General features: G+C 35.5%; 1 protein-coding gene across 26 annotated transcripts in view; it reads left to right on the forward strand.

Annotated features, from left to right (window-relative positions):
- The window catches only part of SORBS2 (sorbin and SH3 domain containing 2), a 303,227-nt gene that overhangs the window by 163,479 nt on the left and 113,351 nt on the right, over positions 1 to 26,397 (forward strand). For 23 of the 26 annotated variants that reach the window (XM_074228821.1, XM_074228823.1, XM_074228829.1 and 20 more), the window contains 6 exons: positions 2,517 to 2,655; positions 8,429 to 8,604; positions 14,647 to 14,713; positions 15,507 to 15,551; positions 18,478 to 18,667; positions 22,157 to 22,271. In XM_074228821.1, coding sequence (XP_074084922.1) covers positions 2,517 to 2,655; positions 8,429 to 8,604; positions 14,647 to 14,713; positions 15,507 to 15,551; positions 18,478 to 18,667; positions 22,157 to 22,271 — 732 coding nt within the window. The other 3 variants (XM_074228835.1, XM_074228832.1, XM_074228834.1) reach the window with 3 other exon arrangements.

Raw genomic sequence — 26,397 nt, forward strand, 5'->3', positions numbered from 1 at the left:
TGCCTTCTCATTTTGACTGAACATTTCTATCCTCACAGTTGGTGATTATTAATCTAGTCCTACACAATCCAAGATGACTATTCATTACAATTATGTTGATAAAAATATTGGGGGGGGTTAAGATTGAACCTATGATTTTATTGATGAACGGAACTCACAAGGGGGAAACTCCTACCAATGCAGAAGGGAATTTGCTTTGCAATTTATAGTCTTAGATTTGCTTGAGATACAGCTAGTATGTGTATCTCTGGATGGGGAGGTAGATAGGGGAGAGGTCTTGAACCTAAAGTTTCCTAACTCCAAGGTCAAATCCTCCCCCTCTCTCTCTGTCTCTCTCTGTCTCTCTCTGTCTCTCTCTCTCTCCACAAACACACACACACACACACACACACACATATACACAGAAACATTTATTACATATATAATTGAACAAACCAACTATACAGTAGTGATTCACTTGTTATATTTATGTTTATAACAAATGGATTCTTTAAAGTTATCCTGTAATAACTTGTATTAATTAAAAGTGAGCCCAGAAATTTTGACAGGTGTATTTTACAATGTTGGCAGAGTTTTAAGGAAAAGCACAGACAGAATAGGTTAGATAAAAGATTCCAGCTCCATGATGTTGCTATTTTTAGACAACAATTTACCTAGAGATTCAAATTAGCATGTTCTTTATGAGTTTCTCACCATTGTTTTGTTTCTCAGAGAAGTGGTTACCAACTGCATGAAACTTATTCTTTTCCTTGTCTTTTAACCAACCAATTATCTCTTTTGTGAGTTCTCTTCTATCTCACAGGAATGAATGCTGTAAATAATCTTAATTGATGTTCTTTCAGTTTTGTCCTTCAGTAATGATTTCTCTATCATTCCAAGGAATACTAACTTCTGAATAAATATATTTATTCTGTTACATATAGCATATATGTATATATGTATGTATAGCATGTGTCCAGGAAGATTTGTGAATGTTCATCATTTGTATTTGTGTGAATGTTTATTTAAAGCAAATAGAAGAGGCTGTTTCAAATGAATTAAGTAACTCAATTTTGAAATTTTTCAAAGAAGTTTCCTGGTGACATTTTTAACAAGTGTGATGAATACAGAAGAAAAGAAAAGGGAAAGGAACAAGCATTTATAAAGCTTCTTCTATGTACTTGTCAAATATCTCATTTGATCAGAATATGATTTGTGAACTAACAGACTTCCTTAGGGTATTTCTGGTAACAGTTTTTTGAATCTTTAAAATTCATCACTCACAAATTTTAATTTAAAAGAAATATAATAAAAGCCAACAAATAGGACTTTTTAGATAAAAATGGTCATATATGTCAGAATGACAATTTCCTATTTGCTTAGTTCATATTCTGTCAGGGTCATAAATAAGCTGACTTTATATATAACAGTAATGAAATGTTATAAGTCACTTGTTTCCAGATACTGCAATTATAGAAAGTGACCATTATTTTTAATAGACTCTTTAGCTATGTAGCCAAAGTACCTCTATAAAATTTTATATGGAAGGAGCTCCTTTTACAAGAAAAGCTATAGAAATTGTCTCATCTATCAGAAACCAAATCACATATTCGCTTAATGCTATTCTCTGCTAAGGGATCAGTGGATATGGGTCTATTATGTGCTCCTAACTGCCTTTCAACAGCCCCTCACCAGGTGCTAGAATCCCACAATGGCCTATGTGGTTATTGGACACAGGAGTCAGGTTATATATTTTTTAAAATTCTTTTTAAGGATTGGAGAAACCTCTGAAAACTGTCTGTTCCTGTTTATTGAGCACTCTCTATCATTGTGGGATGCACTGATGACAGAATTTTATCAAACAGCCCACCACTCCATTTGAGTAATCAAAAGACAATAGAAAAATTGCCAGATTGTAGAATTCAATGTATCAGCCCAGAAGGCCATCATCTTAGAGAGATCAGTGTGATCTGCAGAAGCTTATGGGTCTATGAGGGTCTTATCCTGACACAATGGAACAATGCTTTTCCTTGTACTTCCTCCTCTCCTCCCCATTCCCAGCCTCACCCCACTTTCTCTATGACATATAAATCCAAACAAATTGTTTCTTTTGTCAATTATTTTGAGGGGGCAAGAATACTTTCCCAAGATACCCACCATTACTATCAAGTAATATTATAGCTGAGGTACAAGTATAGAATATAAAGAATTAGGTAACATCTCTAGGAGCAAAATTTCTCCAGTTTTTCATTTTTACTCCACTGCTAAAAGCATTTTTGTTGAGCTCCATTTTGTTGGAACCTTCTGCTATGTTCTCAAGTACCCTGATATCTTTCCTATACATAGAAGGTGGGAGGGGGTCTAGGGTAATAACATTACACCATAAAAAAAGAGAACAGGCACCAAGAAAACACCCTGTTCCTATGGTGATGGATTTTCAGTTTTCAGAAGTAGGGATGTGATGAACTTGGCTTTCATTAGGTATGATGGGTAGAGGGGCTTTATGTACTTACTGGGATACGTTCTTTTTCTCTCAGGCTCAGATAACAGTGAATGGGCGTTCAGGTGGGGCTACCAGTCCAATGAGCTACTATCAGCGGCCATTCTCCCCTTCAGCCTACTCTCTACCAGCATCACTCAATTCGAGCCTCATCATGCAGCATGGAAGGACAATTGGTAAGAAAATGCGATTTCTTCTATGGGAGTTTGTGGGTTCCATTTCGACCTCTGAAACTAAATATCTGGGAAAAATAAGATTTAAGACTTATTTGAGCTATAAAGAAGTCAACATAAGATAAAGTCCTCCACTATTTGTATTCCTCCTTGGCCTATTTTCATCCTAGGATGGTATTGCAAAGAGAGGATTCAACATTGTAGGAGATAAGTTCCATTGCATTTTGGCAAAGGTCATTTTGTTACTTAGGACACCGAGTGCCTACAATATATCTCACCTCCACTTGGTCCTTTTCACTTCACTGTCCCCATCCTAGCTCATTACTATTCATTTATAATATTGTAATAGACTCCTGACTGCTCTCTCTTCCCCATTCTCTCCTTTCTGTCCTTCTTCTGGCTACCCCAGCATGTTGCTTTCCTCATACACATCTGGCATTTCAAGCTCTCCATGATCTGATTCCAACATCTCTTTCTAAGCTACATTATTCCTTTTCACTTCGAGACTTTTTGGAGTACTCCCTGTTCCCTGCCCTCTACTGCCTTTGCCTAAATTATCCTCCACACTCAGAATGAATTGGTACCACATCCTTTCTTTCTTTTTTATTTTTTTTTATTTCTACCACATCCTTTCTTAAGGAAATCCTTTTCTTTCCTCAAGGCCTGATTGTGTCAATACTCCATGAAACCTTCCTTTGTCCCCTATCCAAAACTTTTATAATAGTTTGCTTACCTAAACACTAGAGTAGATTGACCGCTCCTATCTCTCTATCACATCCTAAAAAATTTTGGCACAGCAGCAAATTACCTAATTACTAAAAGCATTTGTTTGTTGAATTGATTAAATTCAGCAGCCAAAGTCCTTATAGCTCAGCAGCCCCAAAAAGGAAAGAACTGACTTGCTGTCCTTAGAAGCTCACTTTTTTGTTGGAAAGAACCAAAGGCTAAATCATTTCTCACAAGGGACAGATAATTTGTCAAGTAATGTCTTCACAGAGATGTTTAACATGGAAAAGGACAGCCTTGAAAAGTAATGAATTACCTGTCACTGTGAATATTCAAGGAGAAGCTAGATGGGCCATCTATTAGGATTTGGGGTATCTATTCTGACATTTGATATAAGATTAGATTAAGTGACATCTAATCTGGATGGGCATCTGGGTGGCACAGTGGATAGAACACTGGACTTGGAACCAGGAAGACTCATCTTCATGAATTCAAATCTGGTCTCGAACATTCACTAGATGTATGATCCTGGGTAAGTCATTTAATCCTGTTTGCCTCAGTTTCCACATCTGTAAAGTAAGATGGAGAAGGAAATGGCAAAACACTCCAATATCTTTGCCAAGAAAACCTCAAATGAGGTCATGAATAGTTGGACATTACTGAAATGACTCAACAACAAGAACTTTGGTCCCTGTATAATTTTAAGTGAAAACTTTATGTCCTAAAGGACTTTGGAACACTTTAGAAACTAATTTATACCTCAAACCACAAAATTTAGAAACAGCCCAGGATTAAATCACTTTTCCCTAATATCAGAGAGATAGAAAGAACAAAGGATTTAGAGCATAAGACATAAATAAGTCAGGTCCTACCTGGCCCTTGAGCTATTGTTTGCTTGTCCCAGGGCTAGTTCAATTAAATAATTTGACAAATAAGAAAACTGAGGTTCAAAGAAGGTGATCTGCGAAATTCTGATTTTCCCATCTTTTTTGTATGTACCAACTAAGATTTTTAAAATACAATAAAATTTTATTTAAAAATATAATTTTTAGCTAGGGCCTTACCAAAAAAAAAAAAAACAGGTGGCAGGCAGGATCTGGCTTGCAGACCCCCTAGTCTAGACAATCTCTAAGGTCCCTTCCAACCCTAACCATATTATGATCTTAATGAACTAGGCAATTTCCAGGGATAGCTTTAAATATGGGAATGGAGGAAGTCAACTATATTTAGACCCACCTCAGGAGGAAAATTGAAAACTGCAGACTTGGGTTGGAAAATCAGCAGAACCCTTCCCCCTGGCCTCCCAACTGGGAAAAAAAGAGCTAGCAAGTGAGTGTGTTCACAGAATTACACACTTAAAAATCTGCTACCCCTGCCCATGTCTAGTACTTACAGTCCCAGGCCCTAAAAGCTTGGGGGTCAATACCATGAGACCACTTGGTATTTTTTCTCACCTAAATCAAAAAACCTTTAAAACAAAAAAAATTAGAAAGAATGGCATGTGACTCTTTAGGTTGCCAGACAAATATCTGATGACATAATATGCTAATTGTTGGTACCAGCAACTAACTTTTTAAACCAGCTTTTAAAGTCTTATTTTGTGGTTTATTTCCTTAGATGATTTCAAGGAATTAACCACTAACAAATCTGGAAAGTATTTTTTTAAGGGAAAGGATATAAATTATTGTTAATTTAGACTGGAAGATATAGACCCCAAATGTTTAATTTATAAAATTATATCTTGATGAAGGCAGAAAATTTGAACTCTAGTTAACAAAAGACAATAAACATTTATTAAGGGCCAGGTAGTGGCAAGTTAAGTGGCACAGCATATAGGGCACTGGGTCTGAAGACAAGGAAGACTTGAATTCAAGTCCAACCTCAGACACTCATAGGCAGCTCAACCACTGTTTGCTTCTGTTTCCTCATTTGTAAAATAAGAGGAAGAAAGAAATGACAAATCACGCCAGTATCTTTGCCAAGAAAATCCCTTAGACAGCATTGGGGTCCCCAAGAGTCGGACATAACTGAAAGAGACTGAACAATGTACCAGAGACTAAGTATAAGTGTAAAAAGAAAGGCCAAAACAGTACCTAGTCCCAAGGAACTTAAAAGTTAAAGGAGGAAGAGCAGCTAGGTAGCAGTGAATAGAGCAACAGTGCTGGAGTCAGGAAGACTTGAGATTAAATCTGGCCTCAGATACTTTTTAGCTGTGTGACCTTAGACAGGTCACTTAGTGTTGCTTCACAAAAACAAAAAAAAAAAACAAACAAAAAAGCTAATGGAGGAGACAATGTGCAAAAACCATGTTCAGACAAAAATTTTCAGAAGAAAATTTACTAATAAGGAGATATATTATCATTTTCCTAGCTAGGATTTTATTTCATAGTTGAATATGTCATTTTTTCCTATTTAAAGTATTTGACAAGAAGGCACTTGAATTCATCCTATTAATTTTTGTTAAGTCTAGAAAAATTCCTTCCTATATCTAATTATAAGGAACAACATGTTTTCAGTATAGTTTTGTTGAAATTTGTTCCCATATCCATTCAAGAAAAAATAGTTTCTGAAATGGACATATATTTCCCTACTAGGGATCATAGAATTTTTAGAAAGAGAAGGAACCTTACAGATTATCTGTACCAAGATCCTTAACCTTTTTTTGTGTGTGTGTTGTGAATGCCCAGGGCTATCTAATGAAACCAGGCACCCCTAATCAGAATAATGGTTTTTCTTTTATAATTTTATCAACATGGAAGGAAATGCTAACTTTCAATTAGAAGTCAGTGAAAATAAAAATGAGTTTTTTTCTTCCATTCAAGTTCACAGACACCCCCCCCCCCTGAAAGCTATTTCTGGTTCTCAGGTTAAGTATCTAAACCCAGACCTTGGACTAACCTGTTGTTATAGTGGGCAATCTTTTTTCTATCCTGCCTGTATTTCCAGTGTTTTGAACATATCCTTCAGAAATAGTCCAATATTATAAAATTTTCCAATATCTTTTTATTGATTTTTTTGGTTGTTTTTGAGAGGCAATTAGGATTTAGTAACTCGTTCAAGGTCACATAGCTAGTAAGAGTCAAATATCTGAGGCTAGATTTGAATTCAGATCCTCTGGACTCTAGCTCTATCCTTTGTGAACTTAGCTGCTCATATCAGTTGTTTTTTAAAACCTTGATTAGGGGGCAGCTAGGTGGCACATTGGATAGACCTCTGGCCCTGGAGTCAGGAGGACTTGAGTTCAAATTCAGTCTCAGACACTTAACAATTACCTAGCTGTGTGACCTTGGGCAAGTCACTTAACCCCATTGCCTTAAATAAATAAAATTTTAAAAAAAATTAATTAGATTCAAAGAAACCTACATTTAAGTCCCATCCTTTGATACAGAATTTGCATTGTCTATTTCACTTTAGGCAAGTCACCCCTCCTCTGTCCTGCTTACTCATCTGTAACAACATAAGGGAATTGAACTATGTTATCTCTAAGAACCCTTCTAGGTCTACATCTATTATTTACTACTTTGTTATTCCACATGAACTATTGTTTTTCTCCGCTCAAAGTTAGACCTACCTTTTAAAATATTTCTGTTATTGCTTGGTGTCACAATAATTCATTTGATGGCAAATCTTGCTACAATGAGAATATACAATACCCAGATTTTTCATTAAATTTCATCTCAAAAATGAAATGAAATCCACGCTTCCTGTTCTAGCAAATATAGTTTTTGCAAAGGAAGAAATCCACAGGACAAGAGAATTTAGAGCTAGAAGAGACATAAGGGATCATTGAATCCCAATGTCCTAATTTTGTACCTGAGCAAAGTGAGACCTAGAAAAGAAGCTCACAGAAAGTAAATGCCAGGGCAAAGGTTTGAAACCAGATCTCAGCATCCCAAGTCCAGGACATTTGTTTTGGTTATTCAATCCTTGCATATAAATAAGTTTTTTTAAAAAAAAATTATTAGCAAACAAACCAATAAACAGCCTGTATGACTATACTGCAGGATACAGAGACAAGGAAGGATTTCTGAATTCATGGAATACACGTAGTTTGTGGTTGTTGTTCATTTATTTTCAGACTCTTTGTGACCCTATTTAGGGTTTTCTTGGCAAAGATATCAGAGTGACTTGCCTTTTCCTTCTCCGGGTCAGGTTTTTACAGCTGAGAAAATTGAGGCAAAGTCCCAGTTACTGTCACATAATTAGTAAACGTGTAGATTTGAGTGTTAGAATATGAGTCCTCCTGCCTCCAGAACAGCACTGTCCATTATGCCATCTAGCTGCCCCTTACACGTAGAAAATAGGAACCTAATATGTTCAGAGTACTATTCTAGGTGCTAAGGGAAATGGAAAACTTAGGTAAGACAGAGTTTTGTTTTCAAAGAGATGACTACAGAAGGGCAATAAGATGCAAATACAGATCGATAAAAATCATAAAATTGTAGGCTGAGTGTGTTAGAACAGAGGTGTAAACATTCTCCTGGACGCTTGAGAACTACTTGAATCAGATTCAAATATAATGGGGGAAGTTCTTACCAAAATAAATCCAAATAGAACAAAATATAGATAACGTTACATTTTAAAACTTAGTCAGGATGTGTTCCTTAGGGGTACTTATGGATAGATTTGTGCCCCACCCCCACCCCTGGTTCTCTTTGAATTTGACACTATTGCATTAGGGAATTAACAGGAAATACCTTTTTTTTCCAAGATCTAAGAAGATCTTTGTCTAACTAAGAACTGTGGGAAAGCTTCTTGGAGGAAATGGCTTTTAAGTGGGTCCCTATCCAATGCATAGGAATGTAATAGGTTAATTGGGAACTAGGGGAGCATTCAGTTTTAGGAAATAGCCTTATGCTAGATGGAAATTGGAGACCTATTAAACAAATACCACTCTTGGCTATATCTTCATCTTCATAATGCCTTGGCTCCAAATGGAAAATCACTGAAATACAGAAAATAGTAATAGAAATACTGAACTGTTTTAAAATAACTGCTCTTATATAGCTACATTTATCAACTGTATCATACCCTTAAATTATATCTGCAGAGCCCACAGACACATATTCTCAGCATGCCCATTCTATGGATGGTAGCTCTGCCAGTAGTACAATACCCATCTATAGATCTTCAGAGGAAGAGAAGAAAGTGACGGTGATTAAAGCCCCCCACTATGCAGGCATTGGACCAGTAGATGAGTCTGGAATCCCTACAGCAATTAGAACGGTAAGAAAGGCTGGAATTTGCCTCTCTGTCATTGTGAGTAGATCCTTACAAAGAACCAATTGTGAATAGCGGGTTTGGGGGTTGGGTTTTTTTTCCCCCCCGCATTCTTATGCTCTTATATAATGGGGAATACACTGTGCAAAATCTGTATGCACTTGAATACGATGCCGCATGTGGCAGGAGGGAAATGTTGATTGGCAATAATTGGACAGCTTCCACTTTTTCATTTGCATTATGTAGCTGTCAGAGCTATAATTTATAGAACACATTTTCCCTCCCTTTTCACTAATGAGCTTTAAGACGCAGAGAGAAAATGGAAGAACCAGGAACGCAGGAATGCTTTAGTTAAATCTGATTCTCATGTGCCTTGAAGCCAAGAGATTTGTTTCTTGAAATGGATGTGTGTAACCCTGGGTGGGAGGAGGCGTCTGCTGGGAGCAAGTATTTTTGTGTGCTAAAGGGGTGGGAAGGGAGGTGGTGACGTTTTATCTTAGCAATGGGGAATCTCTAACTGCATTAATAGACACATTTTGGTGGACAACATTCCCTTAGCTCCACCCTCCACAGTCACAGCTGAGAGCTCTCTGGAGATGACGAAGAAAATGTTTTGGACTTTTTCTTTTTTTTTAGTTCTTTAAACCCAGTGATTCTTTGCTCAAGGCTGTTAGGTTCTTTTGGCTAGTCTCAGCAACAGCAGAAGCAGGGCAACTGTGGAAGGCAGTTCCCTGCTTACTAAGTCCATCTGGATAGAAAGTTTGGTGCTACCTGGAAAGAGGAGACCCTAATGACAGCCAGGATGAGAGCAGCAACACCTCTGCAGGTGAAATTTGGGGGAGGGGGCAGGCCTTGTGTGCACTCTGCCTGCCAACACCAACATATGGGGCTGTGAGGGTGCCAAGAGCTGGTTCATGGGAACGCAGACCATTCGTAGAAAAGGAGTGAATGGAGACAAGAAATAAGACAGATAAGCAGAAAAAAAGAACAGTGGTGAGATTGGAGCATCCTCAATATGAGCATACTATATGGCTTTTATTCTCTCCCTTTTCTGGGTCTTTGTTGGGGGAAATTCGAAATAATGTATACAGAGAGAGAGAGAGAGAGAGAGAGAGAGAGAGAGAGAGAGAGAGAGACAGAGAGACAGAGAGACAGAGAGACAGAGAGAGAGAGAGAGAGAGAGAGAGAGAGAGAGAGAGCGAGAGCGCGTGTACTTTTTTGGAAGGAATCTGTAAGCAGAAATGCTACAGATTTTTAACCTACAAGTAAGCCTCAAACTCTTGGTTAAGTTTGAGCAGTCTTCAAATAATATATTCCCTTAATTCTACATCTGTTGTCTATGCCTTGTATTCTAGTCATCAATGACCTGCATTGGAACTGCCATGTCAATATATTTAATGACAGAAAAAAAAAAACCAAGGTTTAGGGACTTACTGAAATGTCAGATTGATAACAATGGCATGCTTCCTTCATGTAATTTTATACATAGGTAGGTGATCTATAAGTCTGATAACTACATACCGAGACACACCAGTGTATGTGCACATCTGTATATACACCCAGGTGTGTATCTTTATGTCTATATATCTAAAATTGCCTGCAGATGATGCTGTTAAAAGACAGTGCCTTAACAATTCTGATAACAATTGATTCAGGGTCATTGATTTTGATTGACACTTGGGAAAGGGTGATTGCACACATATTTAGGTGTTCCTGGGTATTAATAACAATTAGTTTCAGTTTGGAAAAAAATTACTCGGTGCATTTGTGAGAACAGATTTGTTTCCATATACATTTAAAATGAATAAAAAGTACAAGAGAGAACTGTCATCTTTATGAACCTAAGTCAAGACCTCCGTACTTTTCCTATTTAGTTTTTAAAAACTAAAGTCTGGAATATTATGGATGCTTAACTAAGAATACATTGGTATTAAGTCTGCAAAGACTGGTGTAAAACATTCTGAAAAGTCAAACATAATTTGTCCTCTTGTTTATAGAGATAGCTTCAGAATTTGCCTTGCTTCTTAATAGGGACAGGGGCTGATCTATGAGTTCATCAGTATAGAGAATTCTCTAGTGAAGAATCTCCCTTTTCCAATGCAGAATGTTTTATTCTCTGACATTTGTAGTCTTAAGAGTGTTATCTTGGGTGGTTAAGGAACTCATCCAGGGTTTCACAGCCCATGAATGTCCAAGGCCAGACTTGATCTCAGGTCTTCTAGGCTAATATTATCCCTCAAGTCATGCTGCCTCTCTTTCTTCACCATGAAAATAAATAATGCCTAGGTCCAGTTTGTAAGAACTATTTTTTGCATGATGTTTTGGAAGAAACACTAATGAGTCAGATGTCCTGGTCTCTGTGATCAGCTCCACCACTTGAAGTTGTATAACCTTTGACAACTCCTATAAACTATCTGAGCCTTAGTTCCTCATCTGTAAATGGGTAATGTGAAGAGAAAAAGTATTTATATAGCTCCTACTTTGTGCCAGCCACTGTACTGTGGGCTTTACAAATATCTCATTTGATCCTCACAACAACCTGGAAAAATAGGTGCTGTTATTACCCTATTTTACAATTAAGGAAACTGAGGCAGCCAGAGGCCAAGTGACTTGCCAAGGGTCATACAACTAGAAGGTGTAATGATTGAATTCATGATCTTCCTGACTCCAATCCCAGCATTCTATCCTCTACCTCACCTCATTCAGCATCCAGGGATTTGAGAATATTATATGAGATAGGAAACATTGTAAATTTTGAAAGTACTACCTCTACAAGAATAAGAAGGCATTGATTCTCTACATACTTTCCCTCAGAGCTTGGAAATTATCTCTGCTTTAAGGAACGAGTTAAAAGTCACCACAGAACATCGGAAATCTTTTTATTTGCATCTGTTTCCAAACCTGAGTCACAATCCTAAAGAGGATGAATAAGTATAGCTTTCTTGCTCAATGTTCAGTCACATTTTTTCTGAGCCAGTGAATACTTTTTTTAAAAAAAATGCATTTTTTCATTTTATTCAGTTGCCTTCCAAGGCTGTTCATTTAGGAACCAAAGGTTATTAAACCTCATGTCCTTCACATTAAATATTTGACATCAATCACTAAAACAGTTCTTATCAGAATATGCCTCTGCAAATAGAGTGAGAAGACCTGGATCCCCATCTAAGTTCTGGAACTTACTGTGTGACCTTGAGCACATCACTGATCTGTGGGGCCTCCTCAGTATCCATATAGCTCCTGCTTTCTGCCAGCCACTGTGCTTGTTGTGGGAATCTGATGAGATGATAAAGCTGCACTTTGGTTGTAAGGCAACGTATGCTCCCTATTGTCATTTTTGTATATTTGTGGAATTAATTACCTTGAGAAAACAATTTTCTGCAAACCCACTCAGAATTTCAAAGCCTCTTGAAGGCAAAGCAGAAAGAACATCTCAGTTATTTTGAAAAAAAAGAAATTTTCATTTTTTTTTATTAACCCCAGGATACTTTGCCTGGATTTCGACCACAGGGGGAGAAAAAAGAATTCCTAGGACTGAGATTACATGAAATTATCTGACTGAAGATCCTTTTGACTCATAAGTATCAGAGGATTTGCTTCACATTATTTTTCAAAACAAGCATTTTTTTAAAAAAAATGCAGATCTTTACTAATGTCAGCTTGAATATAGTACTAGACGATTTTCAAAGCTTATAGGAAAGCAAAAATAAACCAGAATAAATTGGGGGGGGGTAGAAAGGATTGAGTGGGAAAATTTGGCAGAGTAATTATGTATGGATGTGTGCTTGCACATGAGTATATAGGAACATGAGTAAAAAAAAATTATTTCCTTTATTGATGAAAAGCTTGTGTATTATGCTAATTTGAAACTCTAAATCTTAGAATACTTTAGCAATGTTAAAATATTTTGTGTTTTTAACAATTTTCCTGATAGAAAATCATTACCAGATAGGTAAAACTATAGATCTGGAATTCTATAATATCTATATAAATCTGTAGTATATCTATAATATCTATATGTATATAAATGCTCTCCCTGATAATGTAGACTATATCTATAACTAGATACTTCTATTATGTGTATATTATAATATGTATAGATACCTATTTAGATAGATAAGTAGATAGCATAAACAGATATTAAAAATTATCAGATAGCACATTCTACCAATATATTTTGACAGGTACATTTTTAAAGTATATAGAATTAAAATCCCTCTAACTTGTTTGTTTTGTTCATTTCACTATTACGCATAACGTTTCTTCACAGTTATAGCAGCATAAGGGTTTTCAGAATTCAATTCAACAAGCATTTATTAAATGCCTATCATGCACAGAGCGCTATGTTCAGAGGAAAATTAAGAGAAACTTTGAGAAAGGAACAGAGGTCTTTCCCAACTCCACAAAAGGTCTGGAGGCTAAGATTTCCCCATTGCCAGCTGACAGTTTTTTCTGGCCTGCCTCTGCTCACCATATAAAGCTACCAGGCAAAGGAGCTGTGTGATCTTGTCTGATGTATGCCCTCCAGAAAAGTGAAAAAATTCCTGTCTGGCAAGATTCTTTTCCATATACAGGGATGTGCATCATTCAGGAAACTTTTTAAGTACACGATTGCCATCAATTGTGTTATAATGTGTATATATATATATATATATATATATATATATATATATATATGTATATATATATGTAAAATGAAAAAGAAAAATATTATTTTGGGTCTAATCAATATATACTTTAAAGGTATGTGACCAATGATTTTATATAGATTTAAGAAGTAATAACTAAATTGTTGCAAGGCTTTCAAATTTGCTTTTCAAAATATTTTGATAACTATATTCCAAAGTAATTGGTTTCTTTTTATAATCCAGTGTCTTTTATTATATGTGATTTTAAAAATTTTATTCTAAGAAGGGGTCTACAGGTTTTACAAATTGCCAAAGGGGTTCATGACATAAAAAAGTGAAGAAACGTGTGACAAATGTCATTTTTCACCCCTATTTTTTTCTGAGGTTACTATCTTTTAGCTAACAGTTCATTTAATAAAACTAACTTTCCCTCATTCATTGTGGTAAGAATTTAACATGAATCAAAATTTGACCAGTGTTACAGATGATCCTTAATATCCATATGCATCTTGGAAGTCCTAGAACGCTAGAATGTGAGAGCTCAAAATACCATTTGTTAGAGACCAAATCATCTAATCCGGTTTTTTTTGACATATAATGAAACTAAGCCCAGAGAAATGAAATCATTATACAAAAGTCAAACAGATAATTTCAGAAGGTAAATAATATGCCTATTGACTCTGAGAGTACAGTAAACTGAGAAAAAGATATATTTTTGAACATATTCTCTAAAGTTATCTTCATTCTCTGCTAACAAGCTACATGGATATTTTTCATAGACATATGACTGTAATATCCTCTATTTCATCAACAATTATATCTAATTAATCACAAACATGCAAAGTTTCTTTTAGGAACTGAGGAAGCTTCAAGGAACTAACAGTCTTGGGCAATTTAGCTTTAAATGTTCACAGTGCTGGTTTGTTTTCCTGAAATAAAGGCAAGGCTTTGGTAACCAGGATAATTTGGACCCCACCCCTACCCCATTCTTCCATGTTTGGAGGGTAGCATTATGGTTAAAAAGTGGGTTTTGCTTAAACTGAATTTGATTAGTGCTCAATAAATGTTCTGCTACACATGATTCATGGATAGAAATCTGCTCTTGTTGATTCATCCAGAACTTGTGGGAGTACAATTATGAGTTCATCTTTTGTAGAACACAACATGTATATAAACCCAAAATGGTTCCCTGTTGACCTATGAAGGTAAGATATTTACAAGCTAGCTCATGGTGGCTGATGAAAAATAAATGATCATTGTTATCACTGAAGGGTCTAACCAAATGGGACTGTATTATTCCATTCATAAAAGAAATAAAAGATGAAGAAATCAGAATGTTGAAGATGACTTTTCTTTGTATATATGTCATATCATATTTGATTCTAAGGCCTCAGACTTAAATATTGAAAATTATGTTTTACAGACAGTTGACAGACCAAAGGACTGGTACAAGACTATGTTTAAGCAAATCCATATGGTTCACAAACCTGGTATGTTTGATTTATGCATTCCTCTTTCATAGGATCCTAATTTTAGATCTGCAAAGGACATTAGAGACCCCCCAAATCCCTCATTTTATAGAGTAGGATACTGAGACAAATGTCTTGCCCATCAACAGAATTTGAATCTATAAACTATAACTCCAATTCTATCAACCTTTCCACTATCTACAATTTCTAGTATTTTTTAAGAAAATCATGTTTGGGGGCCAGCTAGGTGGCACTTTGGATAGAGTGCTGACTGGGGAGTCAGTAGGACCTGAGTTCAAATTCGGTCTCAGACACTTAATAATTAACCTAGCTGTGTGACCTTGGGCAAGTCACTTTAACCCCATTGCCTTAAGTAAAAAAAAAAAGAAAAGAAAAAGAAATACATGCTTCTCTTGGGCAAGATAAGAAATTCTGCAAAAGATTTTTGTCTAGGAATCCCTCTTAGTTCCCTCAGTTCTCTTTTTTTTTTTTTTTGGTAAGGCAAATGGGGTTAAGTGGCTTGCCCAAGGCCATACAGCTAGGTACCCAGTTCTCTTTTGTTAGGAATCCTAAGCCCATAGGTACACAGTCTCCACCTTGATTGTGATGATACTAGCCTGCCCATCTAGAAAGCCTCTCTTTCCTGATCTGTAAAATGTGAATGACATTGTTTGTATTATACAACTAATAGGATTGTTATGCACAAAGCACTTTGAAAACCTCGAAATATTATAGAAATATATGCTATTATTATTGAAAACCAGCAAATGAGAAAGGTACTTTGCCACCATAACATTTCTGTTTTGTTTTCCAGATGATGATACAGACATGTATCACACTCCATATACATATAATGCAGGTAAGACTAATTTCTTCATTTTTGAAGAATATTTTGTTAGTTTTAATAATGAAGTTTTTTAAAAAAGTATATAATTACCTGCCTTTTTTGTTTCTTAATTTCTGAGATAGTTTTTCATTATTCTGTTACTTGACTTTAATTATCTGAATTAAAACACAAAAGAATTAACCTTTCATTTTTTATGAAATGGGATTATTTCTTGGGTACTTCCTTTAAAATCACTGCTAATATATACTGTTCAACACTGTTTTTCCAAAATGTGAAGGACCATGTGAATGAATGCAATATCATCAGGCTACAGAAGGTAAAACACTCCAAACTGTAAAAAGGCAAAATGTTCTTTAGGTATGCTTTGAACTGAGGTCCTCCTGACTCCAGGGCAGTGCTCTATCCACTGTGTCATCTAGCTGACCCCTTTAGATATACTTTGGAGGTGGAAGGGAGAGGACTAGTCAAGCTGAGTATTTTGTGACCTTGTTCATTGCTTTCTTCCAAATGCAGCCATTCATTAAAAAGAAATCCCTTTTACTGGTGTCACTTGTGACTCATACTTGCCAGAAATTTTCCTAAGAACTCTGCCTGGAGAACTCTTCCTTGATATTTTATTAAGAAATCTGAATTCTAGAAAAGGTCCTTAAAAGGTTTTCATTGGCCCCAGTCTCAGTAGTAACCTTTATCCATTCCTGGTCCCCATTTTCTTTTTCCAACATAACTGAAAGAAAATAATAATGCCTCCCACCCTCCATTCCCAAGGCCAATGTGCCTCTCCCTCCTCTCACAGCTCCTTTATATATCTTTGATGCTCTTCTGAAGTTCAGGAAGGTTTTTTTGTACCCCTGCCTCATATTCCATGACAATTTCCTGAGGGCAGAAACTTTATCTTAACTCTCTCATAACTAAGTCCAATACTTCAGAACTAGCAGATGCTCAATAGACATTATTGAACTGAGTTGGTGCCCCTTTTGACCAATATAATGATATAAACATCTTTGAGAGTTTCTTGGTACACTTAGAGGTTTAGATGACTGCCATCCTCTTGGAGACTTGTGTTTTTATATACCCAGAAAGTTTAGCATATTACAGTCCTTGCATTGTAAATTATTGATTTATTACATTTTTATTGACATATTAATGTTTATATATAAATAGATGATTCTAAAATGTTTATGGGGGCTTGAAATAAATACTTCCCATCACATTTACATTATTATTTTATTTTATTTTAAATAGATGTGATGAAAGTGAATTTTATGCTAGTTCCTCTCTGAAATATTTCATATGCTAAATTAGTGAATCTGAATAATTATGAAGTTATGGTATTCTGTTCATCTGTCTAAAATATAAGCAACTATGTAATTATATCATTATATATTCAATTTATACACTTGCACAGAATATCTTAACTTTACAATAATTTCGATGTGACTCAATGTAAAATATACAAACATTCAGAGAGGGGATTTCATTAAGGAAAAAAGAGGCATATAAAGAAAATGTAATTTTAAGAGGTAAAGAGGCAAGGGGGCTAGGAGATAGAGAATTGGTCTTTAAACCTGGAAGACCTGGGTGCAAGACTCACAGTGGGACTCTGTGACCCTAGGGATATTACCTAAACCTCTAAGTGTATCATGAAACTCTCAGAGATATTAAATTATAAAGCAAGGGCCAATCTGCATTGTAGAAGTTTTCCCTACCAATAGGTAGATCTAGACCATAGGTGTAGCTCCTATCCCCTAAATAATTACAAGTATATATGCTTAACTAATTATTCTCCTCCATCAGCTTAGCCTATGTGTACCTTCATTTAGCTTGTAACACTTCCTTGCTTCCTTAAAAAGGAGGTTTTTTATTTGTTTGTTTGTTTAACCTCAGAAACTAAAGAAACCATTGCCATTTTGACCCTTATGGGCTAATACTTTTTATTCTTTTGGGATGGTTCTGTCACTAGCTCAGCCTTCTAAGCCCTTACCATGCAATGATCCTCAATAACTAGTGGTATGTGGAGTTTTTCCCTCTATTTCTCATTTCAAGACCTGTCTCTAGAGGTTGATCTAATCTGACCCCACGCAGCCTTACAAGGAATCTCTAATCTAAGGTGAATTCCATTCAATCAAACTTGGGTAGAGACAGATCCTTTTGTTTAAATTGTTCAGTCTGGTATAGAGTATAGAGACACACTATAAAGTATATAGCATAGAAGATAGTCTCTCTGTCCAAGAGTGACATAATGTCACTCTCAACCCCGCTTTGGAGTAAGTCCACTTGTCTTTATAAATTCAACTTCTCATTACTTGTTAGTTAATCAGGACTGACTTCCATCATGGGAACACCTACTCTTTTTTCAAAGGACATAAAAACAATGAGGCTTCCTTCCATGATTGTCTTTGGTCTGAGAGAGATGACCAAATAACTATCCTTTTATTGGAATGCTGCCATTATTCATAACATTTTAAATTAACAGAAATTATGTCTTGGAAACCTTTAAACCTTTAAAATGCCACACAGGACATTTCAGTACCATCAGTTAGCAAACTCTGCTATCCTTGTCAAGATTAGTCCCTTGCCACAGGCAGGCATCAGAGGCATCTTATCAATAATATAATAATTAGGTGTAATAATTATTGTAATTATAATATATAGATAGATATTATATGTGATATATCACCATATATTTTATATAAAATATATATATATAAGAATATCAATAATATAATTAGGTGTAATAATTATTGTAATCCTAATATATATTAGATATATATATTAGATATATCACCATATATTTTATATAATATATATATATATATATAAGAATATAGCATATTTTGGCAATTGGCACCATTGAGGTTTGTTTTGTGTGTGGGGGGGTGAAAATACATACCTTTTAATACATCTTTTTCAATTCATTTCTATTTTCTTTCCCCAACAGGTCTTCCTAGCGCTCCCTACATGACTCAGTCCCATCCTGCTGCAAAGATGCAGACATACAGACCTCTTTCCAAAAGTCTCTCTGACAATGGCGCTGATGCCTTTAAGGATTCCTCTTCCCCTCTGCCTCCTCCACATATCCCACCTCCAGTTCCACCATTTAGGCCCAGAGACAGGTCTTCCACAGAAAAGTAAGGAGCTCTCCAAAAGAGTGATATGATCAATTGTGTCCTACTGGCCCTGGGACCCTGGCTAAAGAAAAATCTTATTCTTCACCACCAACACAGTGTGGTGATGAAATTGTTTCATTTGGTGTGCAAAAGTGAATTTGTTTATTAGCACATAGAAAATTCTTCCAGAAACTTGGATTGCTTGTCTAATGGTGAGCTTAATGAATTTATCCACCACATATAAGTGATTAGAGCAATATGGTTCACTATAGGTTCAGATTTATTATTAACTCAAAGTAAGTGTATGTAGGCATAAACAGGTGAGTATTCTTCCTATTTGTACTTAACCTTCTTTTAACACTCATGGGATACAGGAAATTCATAGGTTCTGTGATAGGTGATCTGCTTAAATTGAAAACCTTAAATAAACCTGAACAAAATATCTCTTTGATTCTCCTCTTTGAAATTCATATGATGAATAAGAATAATGGAAATTTCCCTCTTTGGTACTGGGATGATCATTTTTGAGTTCCTTAGAGAAAGATATAAAGATAGGGACTACACCAGTAGTTTTATTGGTATAGAAAACTGCTCTACCAATGCAGGTTGCCAGCTTCTCTGCATTATCTATTCTTGGAGGCCTGTGACCTAATTGTTTAGTGTCTGAGGTCAAATTTGAACTCAGGTCCTCCTGACTCCAGGGTTGGAACACTATCCTTTGTAGGACCACCAGCTACCCTGGACTTGATTCTTTTCTAATCATGTCCATCCTAGATAATGTGTTTTGTGCTTCTTCTTGCAAGCAAGAAATTGTTGGTAATATGCTCATCAAAGTAGGATTATATATCTATATATAACTCTATATATAAACTATATATAACTATATATAACTTTATATAACTATATATATACATATATATACATATATATGTATATATATAAACTCAGGGCAACCAGGTGGCACAGTGGATAGAGCACTGGAGTTAGGAGGATATGAGTTCAAATGCAGCCTCAGACACCTAGCTGTGTAATCTTGGGCAAGTCACTGAACCCCATTGACTTGCAAAAAAAGCGACACTCATGTATATGTTGTTAATATGAGCACTTACAGAGTTACACAGTGACTAATCAATCAGAAAGGCAATTGGCTCTGTTAAGTTGGTGTCGTCATTCCAGAGCCCATGCTAACAATGCATAAGTATAAAGCCACATATAAAACATAATACAGAGTTGTTGTAAGGATAAAATGAGATGATATTTGCAAATCTCTTAGCAGAGTGCCTAACACATAGTATGTGATATATAATAGAATAACAAAATAAGTAGCAAATATAAGCTTGTGTTTTATTTGATCCCAAGATCAGTGTATACACAGCAGTGCTACCTAGAGGTAGACAAATGGATCAGTGCCTGGAGAAGTTAACCTGGAGTCAGGAAGACTTGAGTTTGAATCCTCCCTCAGACAATTCAACTGTATGACGCTGGGCAATTTAATTAATCCCTCTATGCCTTAGATTTGTCATTGTTTAAATGAAGATATTAACACCTACCTCACAGGATCACATTGGGAACCAAATGAGATGATATTTGTGAAATCATTTTGAAAATTTTAAAATGCCAGTATCATCATCATCATCATCATCACCATTATCACCACCATCACCACCACCCATGATGTAATCAGTTTGGTTACTTTTCACCAACCAACTGTAGATTGTAATACTTCCACACCTCATCCTTTGTCTTATTAATATCTTTCCTTCTCATTCCCATTTTTCAGATGAGCAACTAGAATTCAGGGTGGTTTTACCATAGTAACTCAGCTAGTAAGTAAAACTTCTGGTATATATCACTGAGCCTAGAGACAAAAATGTTCAAGTTCAAATCTGATCTCAGATGTTTTCTGGTTCTTTGTCTCTAGGCAAATCACTTAACCTCTGTTTCAGTTTCTTCAGTCATATGATGAGGATAATGTCTGCCACTTAATAAATGCTTACTTCCCTCCTCCCTTTCTACCCTTCTCTCCTCCAAATCCTTTCTCCTCCTTTCTATCCTTTCCTTCTTTCCTTCCTTTCATCCTTCCTTCTTTACTTTCTTCTACCTTATACATAATTTTTTTCTTTTTGACATTTTTGCCATTTTCAGTCATTTTTTAGTTGTGTGACTAATTCTTCATGACCTCATTTGGAGTTTTCTTGGTAAAACTACTAGAGTGGTTTGCCATTTTCTTCTCTAGCTCATTTACAATTGAGGAAACTAAGGTAAACAGGGTTAAGTAACTTGACCAAGGTCACACAGCTAGTAAATTGTCTGAGGCTGGATTTGAACTTAAGAAGAAGAACCTTCCTGACTCCAGACCCAGAGCTCTATCCACTTAATGGCCCAGTAATTTTTTTCTTTTATGTCATATAGTTAAAATCCTCTTCCCTTTATTAGTGAAAATCTCAAATAATAGTTCTAGATTAGGTCCTGAGGGCTATCTAGTACTATCAATTACCCCTCCCCCAAATCCCTAGTATCACCCTCATTTAGGGGAAACTAATAGAGGAACTGAGACTCAAAAAGAATAAGTGACTCCCCTAAGGTCACCCAGGTAGGGTGTATCAGGTGAAATTTAAACCAAGGTCTGGGACAAATGGGAAAAGTTCTGGATCTCAGACCAAGATAAGTGGGTTCCAGGTTCAATTTCTACTTCATTGTCTGTGTACTCATGGACAAGTTCCTTGAGGAAGTACTTTCTCATGTTTAAAATGGGAAAAACAATTCTTATAATCTGACTCATCAGATTTCTGGAGACCATATCACTATCTAAATATAAGTTGTTATTTTTTTCTTTCAGTATCTTTGTTAGTGTTAAAGATCTTGCTGGTCCCCGACACATATTTGACTTGGATTTTTATAGATGTCCCCTGAGAAGAGTTTCAAATTTTACACAGCTTACTTCTGCCTGGAGTAAAGTGGTACCTATGAACTTTTCAAAGAAATGGAAACAATTTTTTTTAAAGTAGGGTGACAAAATAGACATTAAATGATCATTATTACATGCCAGTTCCCATCAAGGTTACTTCTCATCACAGGCTGGCAGAGTAAGCTGACATCAACTTCCAGAGGCCAAGCACCTTTCTTTTTCAGATGCTCATTCTAAACACAAACACAAAGAGAAGGGATTAGCTTTCTCCATAGTTCCCTAGGGGATCATCCAGTAGACTCAGTCCAGCAACCTCCAAACATAGGTTTTTGCTTCAGCAGTAAAAAAGAAAGATGATTGATAGGAAACAATATATGAAAAAAATATTACCTCAAATAAAAGACTGGTGCAGGGAGGCGTGGGGGAACAACATAAATGTGGCATTTTCTGTTGACTTTTCTCTCCATAGGATGGTTCTGAATCTTCACTAACAGTAATTTTGAAATTATACACTGTCTTTGGCTACTAAATATAGCTCCTTCCCTTAAACTGAACATAGGGAATTAATTTAATCCAGTCGTTTGGGGTTTTTTTGTTCCTAGGCATGACTGGGATCCACCAGATAGAAAAGTGGACACACGGAAATTTCGTTCTGAACCAAGGAGTATTTTTGAATATGAACCTGGGAAGTCATCAATTCTTCAGCATGAGAGACCGGTAAGCATTCCATATCAGCCACTAGTTTGACTTCCCAGGTACCAAACTGATCATGACTTTCAAATCTTTTTCATATTATACCATGAAAAAATGGTTATGTTTACAGCATTTAGAAATCACCTCATTACCTCATTTAGTTACTTGAACAAGCCATTCAAGTTTTAATCATCACATTTGAATGATAAAACTCTTCATTTGCACATATTTATAGAAATTTGATTTGTATTAGTTGTCAGCCATATTTATTTATTAATAATGAGAGAAGAAACTGCAGGTTTGTCCCTCTTATGAATTATTTCAGAAAGAAGCAACCTAAATGTATGCATATGTATGGGCTATCTAGTTCTACATATATATATGCACATATATATATATATAAACATACAAACATATATATAAATTATGCATTCTAAAGAAATTTACAGCTTATACACTGAGGCCTCACTGAATCTACAAAACAACAATTGAATAAGCCAGCAGAATAAATCAGGATATACAATAGTAGCAATGCCTAGAAGACTGGAAAAAAAGAATCTCAGAGCCACAATCCAGAATTGGTAGTCAGGGGCCAGTTGTATGAAAATCACCCTTTCATCCATTGTTTCAAATGGGTATTGGCTTTTTTCTCAATGTAACTTCCTTTCTGCCAATCTGTTTCATGTTATTTTTTTTTTTTTGGTTCTGTTGAAGTAAATTTCATAGATTCCTTTTTAATCAGCTTTTAACAAGTCCTTTCCTTTTGCATGTACACACATAAAGCTTCCTGATAAGTTGTCAGTTCAGTGAGTCAGAATTATTTTTAACCTTGCCTTATTTTAACCTTCTCACAGGAGAAAGAAACCAACATTTGGAAGACCTAATGCCATTTATCAAAGCAGGTTATGGGTAAAATTGTAAAGTAGGATTATCTCTGTTGCTTCCATTCTCCTCTCCAAGAGTTCTTTTCCCTCATGATGGTCCATCATTCTTGCCTGACTCTCTGCTACATATATGATATGTGTTTGATACTTATCTCTTCCTTCTCTCAAATAGATGAAAGGACCTTATATGTATTTATACCTTAGTAAGAATTTAAAGCATCATCTTATCTTTCTCAGAAATATTTATATTTTCCACCTTTTTTTCTTACCTTTAAAAAGTCTCAGGCATCTGTGAATTTGGAGATTTTTTTTAAAAATTGAAACCCTGAAATATAATTCAATTAAAGAAATATATATTTAGAATCTTCTAAGTACAAGTTATTATCTCAGGTACTGGGGATGAAGAGGCAAATGAGTCAGTCTCTGTTCTGAAGGAGTTTATATAAGAAAATTTTGATGGATTCAGGGGATTTATTAATAATATATATAATTACAATTTGCTTTGAAAATGCTTCAAGATATAGAATATTAAATGTCCTAGTTTTTGTTGATTTGAGTTTAGTAATTGAAAGTGCATGGTTCCTGTAAAGAATATCTAATAAAGCTAATGGGGGCTTGAAAAATACTCTTACTTCATCTCCTTGGCTCATGAAGCATCAACAATTAAGTAATCCCCCTTCAGTCACTTTGGGGCCATGCCATTTTAAGAACAGATTATAATAGTGCTGATAAGTGACTTGAAATAGAAATTTAAATGGCACATATTGGATTTAGAGACAGTATAAGAAAAAGTCTGGAGGATCTTTATGATTGATTGTTAAAACTGAATAATTGTTTTGAACCATTTTGTCACTTCTGTTAGAAAGTGCATGTTTTCACCTCTTAGCTTTGCAAAATGATGGGTTTCCATTAAAAATATGGAATACTCAAACTGAACTAATTATGGCTTGAATATATATTATGTTGAAAAAAAATTAGGAAAACATCAGTATTCTTTCCTCCTGATGTGGTGGAATAGAATTAATGCTCTTACCTTTAGGTTCACTGGTACATCATTTTTGCTATATGTTATTGGCAAACTGGGTGGAATATTGCTGAGCTTACCTTATAAAGAGGCAGAAAACAGCTATGTCTACCATATAAATTGAATGGCAACAGGGAGGGATGCCTTATCTCAAATACCTCTCAAGCTGGAACTGTGGAGGTTCCTCAAGCATCTTTGTTTATGATGTTCTCTTTGTCTGAAATTTCCTGCCTGCCATCATTACTCATTGACTTCCTGTCCTTGGAAGTACCATCTACCTGCCACCTTTACCATGAGCTGCACCCTCCTTTTCACTGCTTCACAGAATGCCCTTCCCCCTCCAGTTGCATGCTCTTAGTGTTTTCCTTTAACAGTGGTTCATAGTTTTCTGGATGCTTCATCAGGGTGAGCCTGTTTTTTTCTATACCTATGGCTCCCCACAGTGCCTAGTGAGAGTACTCTTCTCATAGAAACCCACAGTGCTTCAGAAATTACTCTCATACGAACTATAATGTACACAAATGAGATGTTAATATTGACAAGTGGATATGATTTCCCCTGTTTCTGAAAGATTTGGAATGTGGAAAGTAATAGAATTTTCTTCATAATTTTTTTAAAATGCTATTGCCAATTCTTAGGAAATTATATTATCAAAGGGTCCCTATAAAAACTCTAAAATGTGCAAATTATAAGCTATAATTTTATCATATATTATGCTAACAAATTCTAACAAAAATATAACAACTGTGAATGCTTTCTTTCCAAATCCCATTTCTTTCCATAAAGAAATGAAAAATTTTACCACTACTTTATATGTTAAGAACAAAGATTGGGGTATATTTTAAATTATACATAATAACAATAATAAAAGCTAACATGTGTATAGCCCTTTATGGTTTACCAAACATTTTATTAGTATTATTTAATTTTATCTTTACTATGCTAGGAGGTAGGTGCTATTATTGAATCCTTTTACAGATGCAGAAATTGAAGCAAACAGGAAAAGTGACTTGCCCAGGGTCACTAAATGTCTAAGGCAGGGTTTGAACTCAGCTCCCCCTCACTCCAAATCTATTTTTATCCACTGTGCTGCCTAGTTCCCTATGACTGAATTAAAACATATGCTATATATACTACATCAGCTCTTACATGGAGACTTTTGATATGAACCAATTCCTTTCTACATGGTGAACAGTCTCCATAATTTTATGCATTTTCCTGTCATTAATTTTTATTTATCAACTTATAAGGTGTGTGTGTGTGTTCATGTGTATCCATACACATATATGCTTATATATGCATTTCTATACATTTTTGTGTATACTTATGTGTGTGTGTACACGCACATTGTCAAACCAGCATCCTGATCTGATCATATGTCTCCTTCCATAGAGCTATATAGGCATTTATTCCACTTTTCATGAATTTAGCATGTAATGTTTGTAAAATATGCAATAATAATTTTTATTCCCCAGAAAAGTAATTTAGTGCTACTGTCGTGAATTCATAGGTAAGGAAGCTTCTATAAGCTGGGAGGGTAAGAACTCAAGGACCAGTTCCCTTTTGGGGCTTTACCTATGACTTTGCTGTATTGGGGAAAGGTCTGACATTTATTTTCTAAGCAGGAAAGAAAGAACCTCTTAGGGAAGGAAATGATTAGCATTGCAAAGAATAAAAAAAGATTTACAGTTATTTATGCTATTGGGTTGGGTACAAATTTAGAAAGTTAGAAAACAAGAGCTCTGTATTTGATCTTATAAAATATTTGCAAAGACCTAGAAATTTTGTTAAGCTGACTTTGGCTGTAAATCAATACTGTGCTTCCATACTGTGAAATTCTATTTCTCAAAGGAACACCTGATCCAATTTCTGCCAAAGTGTACTTTAAGAATGATGAAAACTTCATATCCCATTTAGAAGAGATATATTTGATCCTCTTCTGTGGGGAGGGACCACCCAAACCAAAGAGTCACAAGTCTATTTCAGTATCTAGTATTTCTAGATAAACCACTTAAAGCCTGGAGTTTGTTCCTTAATAATATAAAAATGAAGTTTTGGGGTTTTTTACTTGGTCATTGTTTTGCAAAATGAAGTTATAAGTTTGTTAAATTGAGCAATGATATTAACAAAAATCAGATTAATATAGCATTATGGAGGGAGAATTAAAAGACTCCTAAAAATTTAGTGGCAGTTATTAGTAATATTCATCAATAAAGTATATTATTTAAATGACAGTGTAAGT

This window comes from Macrotis lagotis, chromosome 3, assembly GCF_037893015.1.
Source record: "Macrotis lagotis isolate mMagLag1 chromosome 3, bilby.v1.9.chrom.fasta, whole genome shotgun sequence".
In the NCBI taxonomy this organism is placed as follows: Eukaryota; Metazoa; Chordata; class Mammalia; order Peramelemorphia; family Peramelidae; genus Macrotis; species Macrotis lagotis.